The 12,658-nt window shown below is 42.2% G+C and overlaps 1 protein-coding gene across 3 annotated transcripts in view; it reads right to left on the minus strand.

The window, feature by feature from the left end:
• Positions 1 to 12,658, minus strand: part of BMPER (BMP binding endothelial regulator) — a 251,580-nt gene that overhangs the window by 213,487 nt on the left and 25,435 nt on the right. For all 3 annotated transcript variants that reach the window (XM_081284713.1, XM_081284712.1, XM_081284711.1), the window contains exon 3: positions 5,069 to 5,168. In XM_081284713.1, coding sequence (XP_081140839.1) covers positions 5,069 to 5,168 — 100 coding nt within the window. The remainder of the gene's footprint in view (positions 1 to 5,068; positions 5,169 to 12,658) is intronic.

A 12,658-nucleotide genomic window follows, 5' to 3' on the forward strand; every position in this document is an offset into this window, starting at 1 on the left:
TTAGTTATTGGCGGACACAACATCTTTGTTTGTATGTGGTGCTGAGGATCGAACCCGGGCCGCACGCATGCCAGGCGAGCGCGCTACCGCTTGAACCACATCCCCAGCCCCAACAGTTATTATTTCTTGCATTCTTTTTAGGCTCAAAAAGGACTCTCTTTCCCCTTTCCTGGACAAATGTTTTGGTGTGGTAATGTATTAATGTAGTGGTTGTCTAATGAAAGTTAAAATTAAACATAACTGTGCTAGGAAAGAGAAGGAGGGAAAGAGAGGTCAGAAAAGAAAAAGACCCCAAAAGATGATGGGAAGTGGTTAGCCAGTTCTTGGGTTTCAAGTTCCCCTACTTCCACTTATTTACACAACTGAACAACTAAGAAAGACTTTGCCTAAGCTTCAGCAGCATATCAACATCTGAGTTAGATCTTCTCAGCTTTTAGGATATGCTCAGCTTGATTTCTTGTATCATCATTCTAGTTACGTACAATTTTCAAAAGGGAAATAAACAAAGGTTCATGGAAAAAACATAGTTTCCCAGCTACAAAAGCAAAGAGACTTCTCACCCCCAAATTCTGAGTAGGACAGATAATGACTATCAGCCTCTACAGAATGTGGCTCTTCTTCTTCCTCAAAAACAACCTCTCACTTCTCCCCTTCCTTTATCTGGTAGCAGGATCCTCCAGCCTCAATGTACCCAGGGTCTCAAAGGAGACTTGAAAATGTAGAGCAAGAGCCCAGGCCCAGAGTTCCTGATACAGCACGTCTACAAGATTGATGGTGGGACACCTAGAGCTGTCCCTGTCTCTGTCACTTACTTGCTCTGTGATCTTAGGAAAGTGAATAAACCTCTCAATTACACTATTTGCTCATGCATAAAAAATGGGGCTCTGGTAGCGCCTCAGCCAGTGCCTGGCTTCAAGTACAAAGTCCCAGAGAACTGCCTCTTCTACTTCAATAAAGAAGATGACCATCTTGGTGACTATAATTACTACTGGGCAAGGCCCAGGAATCTGCATTGTAACAACTGCTTCCATGACACATTACATTTTGAGAATGTTTATATTCATGATTCCCGGTGGCGGGGAGAGGGGTGATGACAGACCACAAGAAACAGTCCTCAAGGGTCACTTGAAGCAATTCAAGTTTTCACTATAGCTCCTCTAAGAAGCCTGAAAGACCCAGACCCTGTACCCATCCCTCTAGGTTAGGCACACACTGTGTGCATCTCTGCAGGAGGCCTGACCACTTCACCTGGGGAGCAGCTTTCAAAAGTACTCTGAATGTAGTTGCCTTTCAGAATACAGGAAATGTCAGTCCATCAGTTAAGATTTGAAAAATTAGACACTCAAGGCCGGGCGCGGTGGCACATGCCTGTAGTCCCAGCAGCTCAGGAAGATGAGATGGGAGGATTGCGAGTTCAAAGCCAGCCTCAGCAAGGGGCAAGGCGTTAAGCAATTCAGTGAGACCCTGTCTCTAAATAAAACACAAAATAGGGCTGGGGATGTGGCTCAGTAGTCAAGTGCTCCTGAGTTCAAGACCTGGTACAAAAAAAAAAAAAATTAGACTCTCAATTTCTTTGCTAAGAAAAATTCACTGCATATTATATATATTTTATAAATTATCTAATTTACATATTATTCCCTATATCTGATTAAATTTTTTGACTCTTTGGCAGTTTTGCCTAGAGATCGTTTGGTTCTAAAATAAAGTATTATCAGCAAACTTCTGGGTTAGCATGATTCCCCATTGAATCACTCCATTAAAAACAGAAAAAAAAAAAAAAACCCTTAATGTTAGCACGTAGATGCCTGTTAGAAAACTGAGCAGAAACACAGCTGCTACTGCCTCAGAATTTCTGCAACATACTAATGATTTGTTGTGGTGGTGTTTTTCCCTTTGTGAACAGAAGATAACAAAAGCTTAGGAGGGGTTTACCAGATTCATGGGTGACCAAAGCCCGAGTGGCCTCTGAGTTAATACCAAAATCTGCACTACACTCAGTGCCCTCTTGAGACTATCTTCGGGATCACTCTTCCTATGCTGCACAATGCACTTTAGTTTCAGTTTATCATCACTTTTGTTCAAGGCTAAAGTGCAGGGTATAATCTAAACGCCCCCAAATTGGGTTAGAAATGATCAAATAAATGCTAATACTTTCCCACAACAGAATCTTATATACCTGTTAAGAACAATATGTTCAGATAAATGGAGATAATATATCCTAACATTAATCTGTAAAATCATAATAATAATAATAATAATAAGTGATATAACTAGTAAGATATCAATCACATAAATACTTTCACATGGGAAAAATATAAAAATAAATATACCAAATATTAACAATTTTTTATATCAATTTACCAAATGTTAAAATTGTTAGTTTCTGGATGGTGAGATGAAAAGTAATATCAGCTTTTCTACAGTTTGGACTCTTTTTCAAAGCTTTTCATATAAGCAGAAGTAACTATTCTAATCAGAAAAACATAAATGAACCAAAATCCTAGTAGTCTTAGTACCTAAGAGTGAATAAATGAATACAACATGTTTGCTTGCTTGCTTGCTTTCTTTCTTTCTTTCTTTCTTTTTTTTTTTTTTTTTTTTTGTTCCAGGGATTGATTCTAGGAATGCTGAACCACTGAGCTACATCCCCAGCCCTTTTTTTTTTTTATTAATTTATTTTGAGACACAGTCTTGCTAAGTTGCTTAGGGCTTCGCTAAGTGGCTGAGGATGGCTTTGAACTTGCATTCCTCTTGCCTTAGCCCCCCAAGCTGCTGGAAGGTGTGTGCCACAGTGACCAGCTATGCCGTGCTTTCTAAAATCCATGAGATAAGCCTTGTTTTGTGAAGTAGAGAGAGAAAAGCAAGTACCTTTAGCATCCTCACCCAGGGCCCCTGAAAAGTCAAATGCCTTCAGGGTCTCTGTCAGGAAGGGCCACTTCAGAGTGAGTAGAGATTCCTGACCTTCCTACAAATGCCTTGATATTACTATCCTAAAGAGAACTCAGGAAGCTGAATTCACTGGTCTATTCTTGGATCTAGATAAATTAGAAAAGGCTTATCTGGTTAGAAAGGTTTATCTTGATCATCCAAAAGGATGCTCAGAAAATGTGTCTGTCTTGGGTTATTTTTTTTTCCCTTGGAAGACTAGGGTAAATGAAGAAAAGGATGAATAAAATGGATATAGCCCGATGAGAAGGAGAGGAGGGCTATTGCTTGACACACCAGAATAGCCCAAGTTCCCTTATGTACCAGGGATCACTGGGAAAAGAAACACAGTGATAATGTGTGTAAAGAGAAAAAACATTTTGCACTAATTTTCCTTTAACTCCCTACAACACTGTCACTATGCTCACTTGACAGGCAATAAATAGGAGAAGGGAGGATCCAGGTCTCCACTGCTCTCATGGTAATGGTGTTGAGTTAGTTAGCTTCCAGTGGCTCCATACACAGTACCACAAATGTGTTGCACATGGGTGGACAGTAGAATGGGGTTATCCAGGCTGGGAAAGATGGGGAAGGGGAATAGGTAGAGGTTGGCCATTAGGTACAAAATCACAGTTAGATAAAAGGAATACATTCTGATGTTCTATAGCACAGAAGAGTGACTATTGTTAAAATAATTTACTATATATTTCAAAGCAGATGGAAGAAGGATTTTAAATGTTCCCAACACAAAGAAATGGTGCATGTTTGAAATGATAGATATGCTAATTGGACTTATCTGATCATTATACTTTGTATGCATATATGGAGATATCACATTGTGTCCCATAAATGTGTATGATTATTTTATGATTAATTAAAAATAATAATAATAAAGACAACAGGAATTTATTTTCTCACAGTTCTGAAGACTGAGAGTCCAAAATCAAGGTGCTGGCAGGCAGTGCTCTACCTGCAGGATCTGAAGAAGGCCCTCCTGGTATTTGCCCAGCTCCTCCTGGCCCTAGGCACTCCTTGGTTTATAGCAGCATCACTCTAGTATCTGTGTCTCTGGTCCCATGGCCCTCTTCTCAGTGTGTCTGTCTGTCTCTGTCTACTCCTCTTCTTATAAAGACATTGGTCACACTGGATTTGGACCCCCCCTACTCCTGTATGACCTCACCTTAACTAATTTTATCTGCAAAGATTCTATTCCCAAACAAGGTCACCTTTTCTGACGTTCCAAGTGGTCATGAAATTTTGGGGAACACTTCCACCCAGCACTGTTGGGTTCTGACTTAGGAGCATGGCTCCTGAGCCCACATCCTGAGTTCCTGCCTTTACATGGCCTCCTGGGTACCCCTCATGGTGGTGCACTGTCTGCACATACACTGCACAATGTCAAGACCCCCGTCCCATCCTCAATGAGCTGCTCATCTCCTTAATACAAGTGAGATACCAAAGAGAGAAAAGCACATCACTGAAGTGTCCTCTTCTGGATGCCAGAGAAGTTGAAGAGTGTGGAATGAGGGCGGATGGCCTTGGACCTAGGCGGCCTCCAGACAGGGTAGGAGGAAGGGGCTACACTGAGCTAAGACAAGGTGCCACCAGAATAGCCCTCAAGACAGAGCAGGAGTGCCGGAACAGGACGGGAACAGAGGCTGGAGTCAGGAGATCTCAGAGCTGCTTCACAGACAAGCAAAGGGACTGAGATTTAATTTTGGAAGGAAAGAAAAAAAATGTAATAGGGGTAAAATTCAGGTTTAAGAACTCCTCTGGCCAAGGAGGGCAGGATGAGCACAGAGCCTGGAAAAACCAAGTTGTCAAAACCTATTGACAAAACACGCTGGGGCGCTTGTGCACGGATATGCCCAGGCATCATGTCTACATCTTCTCCATTGACAAGTCAACAACTTGCCTTAGAAAATGAGCCCGGTATGCAGATGCTCACTGTACCTTCATTCCTTCACCGGGGAGTCCCCTTCCAGGCAGTCCCTTAATCCATATGCAGGCATACCCCAGCTTCCCTCCAATACCCAACTGCACCCCAGCCAAGAGCCAAATAAAAAGGAAGGTGAGAGAAGGAGAAATAAAAATATCTAAGCCACAGCCAAAAGAGAAAGCAGCCAGGAGAGAACTAACTCACCTTTGCATCGCTCACAGCAGGCGCCCCTCTGCTTGATGGCCAGCGCACAGTCTCTGGACAGCACTGGGCACTTCTCTCTCTTACACGTCACTTCTTTGTTCTAGGCAAAAAAAGAAACAAGAGACATTTGAAATCAACTTCAAACAGAGTTCCTAGCATCCTAACCCATGGCAGAAGTTTTCCTCTATATCTTGCTTTCATCTTGGCAAGAAGTTCTGTGATAGCAAAGAGAATTTTTCTCTCTCTGAAAAAGAAATATCCATCCAGGACCACGGGACTTTTGGAAAGCACAGGGCTTTTAGAGATGAGAGGAGCTGAAAAGCCCTTTCTGTAAAAGCCAACTTTGCCCAGATAACCGAATGCTCAGGGAGAAGCTTTCTCCAGCTGCATTCTAAGGTTTCCTTTTAGTACACACTCCAGAAAATGATAATATTTGTGTAAATCATATTTTGCCCATTGGGCTACCTGGGCCAGGACTGCATCGTGAGAACAAAAATATTTTCTCACGGCCGTCCAACAATCCTTAATAGTTGAGTGCATTAAAATGCAGCAATCTAAAGTTCCAACTCAAATAATGACAAAGTTGAGTATTGAATCAGCTCGGTAAGAGAAAAAATAATATTCCACATGCCAAGCAGAGACACAGTCGTCAGTGTTTTATAGCCGTGGGACAGCTGCGTTACATTAGCACTTATGCTAATGAAAGTGTGGTAAGCATTTGCATCTTTGGTTTTATCCCGAAAGGTTAGCTGTTAAAATGTCTCAGGGAAGATCCAAACATGTTGTGTATGCCTGTCTGTAGGAGTGCGCCCACACAATCCAAAAGACTATGTCACAGAACTGCACCGAGATTTGAGTCTTAACAAGAGTTTGCTGGGTGTTGTGGCTTTCATTCTTACTTCAGTCCTATGAGGTAAATTTTGTCATCATCCCCATTTTACAAATAAGAAAACTGCTGTTCAGAGAGAGTCCCAGACTTTTCCAACTTGACACAGCTTCAGGACGGGAGAGGTGGAACTCAAGCTAATGTCACAAATGTGTGCACACAGCCCCCTAATCTGGGTTAAGGCTGGTGCTACCAACTCCGTTGCCTGTTGTCAGAGCAGCTTGGAGAGGAGCAACTGGCCAGCTCTGCTCACCTTAAAATAAATCTAGATCCCTCCTGGAATATGGACTGAAGGAATCCCGACTCAGCATTGACCGTGAACTTGAGAAGACTTACAAACGTTCCCCCACACTTCAATATCAGAGACCAAGGAAGAGTTCACCTCACCATCTCTAGTCTAGAACCAAGAAGACGTGTGCATGTGGAAATGTGAATGAGTGTGTGATGTTTGTGTGTGTGTGTATGTGTGTGTGTGTGTGCGTGTGCGTGTGTGTGTCTTGAAGGCTGGGAGCCTAAGCCAAGCCCATATATTGAAATCCGGCCCCAAGGCTATTGTTCTAAGATAAAATCTATCACCTACGTTATTTCAAATTCTCTGGCCGCTGATACATTCCCAGGGTCTAATTCTAAGATTAATCCAGATTGTCACCCTCTGTCTTTTCATCAGATATTTTGTGAGCCCCAGAACCCCAATACCTCGAATTCAACCATCACAGCTCCCCTGAGTGGTTCAGGGGGTATTAGGAGGACAGGGCCCACCTTCCCACAGCTCCATTCCTGCATTAGTTCTGTTATTTCCTTGCCATATGATTTTGCAAGACCTCCTGAGTCCCACCACAACCCACGTAAACAGCCTGAGGCTATCCCTGGACCTGCCCAACCACCCAGAGACTGAGCATCAACCCACTGCCACCTGAACCCCATTCCTGTAGGGCTGTTGTTGCTGATGGTCTGTGTTTATCATTTACTGGTAGGATTGGAGGGTGTGGCTTCTAAGCAATCCAGTCTCTCCCTCTCTCTCTCCTCCCCTTCCTCTCTCTCTTGTTTTTCGGGTAGCTGGTGTTTTCTGGTGTTTTTCTGGTGGTGAAGTGCATTCCTGGGGTTAGCCTCATTTACTCCTTAAGATCCTGTGAGACAGTATTCTTCGTCCTTAACTGCAAATGAGAACCCCCCCCCCATGGAGTTCTTAACAAAGGCTGAAGCTGTGGCCTACCCCTTGAATCTCAGCTGTCATCTAAGGACAAGCATTAGTGTATTTTCCAACTCTCAGGTAATCTGAGGCCAGCCTGGATTGCGAACTACTGCTCTAAAGAGAGTATGCTTATTCCTGAAGAGGCTAGGAATGAGTGAGGAGGTGAAGGAGCTGTCCACTCTTCCTCTGAACTACAGACCGGGCGTTCTGGCTCCAAGCTCCTTCCCTCACTTTGATTCTTTACAATGAGGGTGGTATCAAAGCTAACTGTAAGTCACAGCCCATAGATTTATTTTTTATAACGTTTCTCAAATTACAAACATAACATAGTGACGGTCAGATATTAAATTAAAGAGATCTATGTTAAAAAATTAAAAGTATCATCAAACTTACTCTCACCAAAATCATCAAGAATAGCTGTCAGACACACAGGCTGCTGGGCCTTATTAAGTGTGAGTTTGCTTTGCCAAGTGCAGCTTCTGCAAGTCCTGTTTTGATACGGACTGCCCCACTCCAGGTTGACTGTGACAGGAGTTTCTTCCACAAGCAGATTTTGTCACCACAGCTTGATGCACTCAGCCAGCTTGGCTGCACCCTTAGAGAAGGGCCACCAGAAGTGCGGGTCCTCCCTCCTGAAAGGAAGACTCCTCAGGCACAAGGAGTTCAAAGCTCTCAGGCACAGTGGCAGTCAGAGTGGTGTGAAGATGCAATTTGGGATCTGATAAATAAGAAGGCACACATTCTTCCATAGGAACTCCTTGCTAAATTATAAACCTGGGAGTCAGTCAAAATCCTTAACAGGATCCCAAGATTCATAATAAATAGCTTGTAATTACAGTCCAGCACAAAAGTTATTCTAACCAGATGGTTTGTAGATTCACATCTGGATTTTTTTTTCTTTTGTACACACAGAGAAAGAGAGGGGGACAGAGAGAACAAAACTAAATCTGTAGGCTTAGTGGAGTTTTTCCCCTTTCTGATTACACTTAGTTTTTTAAATGCTGACAAGGTCATGTTGGTAGGGAACTGCCATAGCTGATCATTTATTTCCCTGGTGTCTGATTGACGTGGATATGAAGATATGCTTTAGAATCTCCTGTTCTCATGGAAAAAAAAAAATAAAAGTCTGGAGAATCACTGGAGACTGATTCCTCTGTCTCTTTAATTGAGTGCAGCAGCTACAGGGTAAATTCAAACACAGGTTAATTAAGACCACTCCCTTACTTCCCTGATTTTGCCAAGAGAAAAAAATACACATCCTCAAGCCACTGGCCCTGGTGAGGAATGACACACACAAAGCCACACCTCCAGGAGTCTCTGATCTCCTCAGTCACCTTGTTCTGAGGACACCAAACAATCACTGTGGCTCCAGGTCACAGTTCACTCAGTTTACTTTTTCATTCAAGAAACATTTTCTGACACTGGCTCACATTCAAGATACAATTTCTACAATGTGTTCAGGTTCGAGGCTAAGAATCTCGTATGTATTCCTTCACCAAAAATTCCACATCATCCCCATTTTACTGATGAGGAACCAAGTTAGGAAACACACAAAAGGCAGATCTGGAATACAAATAGGAAGAGATCTGTTATTTAAATGTACTTTCTGTACTTCCCAAGCTTTTGGGATACAGAGAACAAAACAATGTCCCTGCCCTGAGGACCCTGGAAAGACTGAGGTCTTCCTGGTGGCTCCATGCATGTGACCTGAGCTTTCCAAAAGAATAACTTCAAGAATCTGCATCTTCACCAGCCGTGGGAAGTCAACAGACACCAATTGTCTTCTGGTAGCAAGAAAAGTGGTTCCAATCTGGACATTGACAGGGAAGTGTCTCTCATAATTCTAAAAGCAAGATTTGTATCCTCAAACAGTTTTCCCCAAATTCCAGCTAGGGTTAGAGTCTCTTTATTTCTAAGCAAACAGAAATTATGGGGAAAAAAAATTGGACTCAAGGAAAAAGATGAAAACCTAAAAAAATCAAACTAACTACAATAGGAGTGACAAATCTAATCTCATCTTCCATTCTCAGTCTCCTCTCTGTGTTCATCACTTTTTCTGGTCAGCCAGCCATGATTTGCCTGCTGTCAAAGGTGTCTCTCTGTATTATTGCCTCCTTTCTGAAAGACAGACAACAGATGCCCTAACATTGACCACATACACCAAAACCCAAAATGTATCCTCTGGAAACACCTCAAATGAAGTGCCAACAGGTAAAAGTAAAGGGGAGAGGGGGAAAGGAGTAAAAAAAAAAAATCTACATGACTGGCAACAAAGGTCTGTAAGGATGGGAGCCAAACCACAGACTGAAGCCACAGCCAAGTTCAAGCAGGATTCTGGCGGCTGGCTTGCTGTATCTGAGACCTGCCACTAGATGGCAGCACAGAGTTCCCTGGCTTTAAAAATTGCAGCCCTGAGCCTGGCTCCCACCACGGGAGCATTTTTCAGTGTCTGGTGAAGAGGGAAATGAACTCTCCCTGTTGAGAGTTGGGCAGAAGGGTGCAGAAGATAGCAAAGCACCAGTGTGAAATGTTTCTGCTTGCTTTCTTCCACCAGACAAAAACGTTTTTGAGATGATTTTGTTATATTCCCAGCCAATGACTTGAAGATTTTTTTTTAATTCTTCCAGAACTAATCCTATTATGCAATATGGAAAGTATTACCTGATCTGTCGTTTATGCTTTAAAAAAACCTTAATAATCTGGAGACAAAAACACAGCAGCTAATATGATGTGAGTGGTGAAGGAGAGACAACCACAGACAGATATTGTTTTAGACTATGAGACAGTATCACAGATCTTGTGAAAAAAAAAACTTAATTTGAAAATACCCACTCCCTTGCCTGCCGATCCTTCATTTAATGAGCCATACTAGCAAGGTGGCCGTCCACACTAGTCTATTCCCCTGGAGATGGCATAATTTTCCTTCCATCCCTGTCCCTTATGAAAGCAAAGCCTGCCTCAAAGGCAAACAGCTGTCTTGGCAAATAGTCAAATTCAAAGTGCCAGGTAGGTCCTTTCTCAGAAAACTGAGAAAGCTGTGAAGTTATGACATTCCTTTCTGCCCAAATGAACAATACTCAACACATCAATGAAGCACACAGAGCAGGTAGAATCATTAGATGTGGTAAATAAGCGGAGGTGGCTCTTTCCTAAATTAGAAGTCCTTCACTCCACCCCTCTCTCCTTTCATACATATTAAGCCCTCCCCCATCATGTCAGTCATATTTGGGGAAGGGACTTAAAGAATTTGCTGCTGCCAGGTATGATGGCGCAAGCTTGTAATCCCAGCAACTCAGCAGGCTGAGGCAGGAGGATTGCAAGTTCGAAGTCAGCCTCTGCAAAAGTGAGGCACTAAGCAACTCAGTGAGACCCTGTCTATAAATAAAATACATAACAGGGCTGGGGATGTGGCTCAGTGGTAAAGGGCCCCTGAGTTCAATCCCCAGTACTCCCACGCCAAAAATAAATAAATAAATAAATAAATAAATAAATAAATAAATAAATAAAAGAATTTGCTGCCTTCAAAATTCTCCACCCAGAGGCAGGGAGGAAGGGGGAAAGTGCTAAGTAGTAATAGCAGCCAAATTATACTGCTATATTATTAGGTAACAACAAATCCCTGCATTATAAACAACTATAATGCAGCATTTTTTTAAAAAAAATTCTCCACCCAAATGCAAATATCCACTAGAAGGGACCAACATTCATCCCCATTGTTATTAGTTACTACCAAGGGATAGATGCCTGAGCCCAGCAACTCTAAAAGGTGTAGGGACTCAGCAGTGGGGGTTGAACAGCCATGACACCAAAGGCTTGGCCCATGCGTGCTTAGTGCAATGGGAGAGAGAAGCAGGCTGCAAGGTTCCTATCTCCAGAAACATACAAGTTCCCAAAGGAAACAAGACACTGGACACTAGCTGATTATGCAAAACGCTGCAGCGTAACTTCTGGCACTAAAAGAGAAGCTAGTGAGCACAAATAGGACTCTTTGACCCTTAATCAAAATCTTAATATTAGAGAACTTATCTGAAGCCCACACACAACAGTGTTTCATGTGGAGAGTCTACAAATTGCTCATATATGAATTTGTTTTTAGGAATATGAATGCCTTGTGTCAAATTTCCCAAGGAAGGGAGACCAGAAGAAATGGATCCAACATCAGCCTGTATATTCTCATTGGAATTTCTGGTCTCCCCATGCATGAAGTTAAACAGGTCAACTTCTCCTTGAAGTACCCCATTGTAACCCAATTCCAACCCTGAAAGAGCCAAAGGGAATGTTATGATACTTTTGAACATGGGTCCCAATTTCTCCTACGCAATATCATACCAGTTCTTATAAACAGAAGAATAATACTTTGTGTTTACCTAGCACCTTTCTTCTAAGGAGCTCTATAGACATTATTTCATTAATCCTTACAGAATTCTTTCGATTTGCAGACAGAGAGGAATGGTACACAATGAATGAACTTAAGTGTCTCAGGTCCCTCAAAGAGCTAGCAAGCAATGGAGCTGAGCACAGAACATGGAAACCAAGCCTGGATTAAGAGACCAGCCAGAAAGCTTAGTTTTTAAGGCACAACATTAAAATTTACAGATATATAATATTAGGATTAGACCAGCTTTGACATGACTCTTGAAATTTTGGGAATAGATTAGTATATAGTTGATCTAGTCTGGAAATTTTTCAGAAGAATGGGCTACTTGAGTCAGTCAGGTAAGGAAAGATGTCGTGGAAGGAATGGGCCTAGACTTGGGCAAGCAGACCTGACTTCAAGCCTTGATGGTTCGTAAATACAGAAATATTGGCAAAAGCAGAAGAAAGAAGTGTTTTGGGAACATCCAAAGACCCAAATGGGCAGAGTCCATTTTTCATCAGCAGTTGTGATCACTAAAAATGGGAAAATAAATTGATTCCCTCTCTGAAATGCATGGTCAGGGAAATCCTTTGCAGGCAAGCATAAGCCTTCAAGGAGGTAATGCAAGCTCATACCTGCTCCAGCCTGTCTCCTTTGGACAAAATCTACTCTGCCTCCTAGAAATAATAATGAAGTGAGGCTGGGGGAGGGGCCCTGAGATAGCTCACTGGTTGCCAATGGCAGTATTAAATTTGATTGATGATTTATTATTTTAATTAAACTTTTGCTTGCTTGTTCTTCATTGCTGATAGTACAATTGACTTTTCCATAACTCTTATCCCCAAAGAGCTTGAAGAAAAAAAAGTAAAAGCAGTTAGTTGGTCTACCACAAAGCCTAAGTGTAAAGTAATAGGCTCTGGGTCATGTCTCAACTCAACAGGATTTTAACTAAGGAAACCATTTCTAAGGTGAGAAAACGGAAGTTGAAAGGGAAAGGAACCAAAACTCTCCCACTGGAGTCAGATGGTTTCCCAAAATTTCTTCTTTACAAACTGAGTAGAGCTCAGCACAAGAAATGGGAGGAATTGGCTATAGCCCTTGCACTACGTGCCTCCAATTTTTATCCTAAAGTTGCACTTCCAGCCCTTTCTGCAC

Source organism: Spermophilus citellus (genome assembly GCF_964194105.1).
Source record: "Spermophilus citellus genome assembly, chromosome: 3".
Taxonomy (NCBI): Eukaryota; Metazoa; Chordata; class Mammalia; order Rodentia; family Sciuridae; genus Spermophilus; species Spermophilus citellus.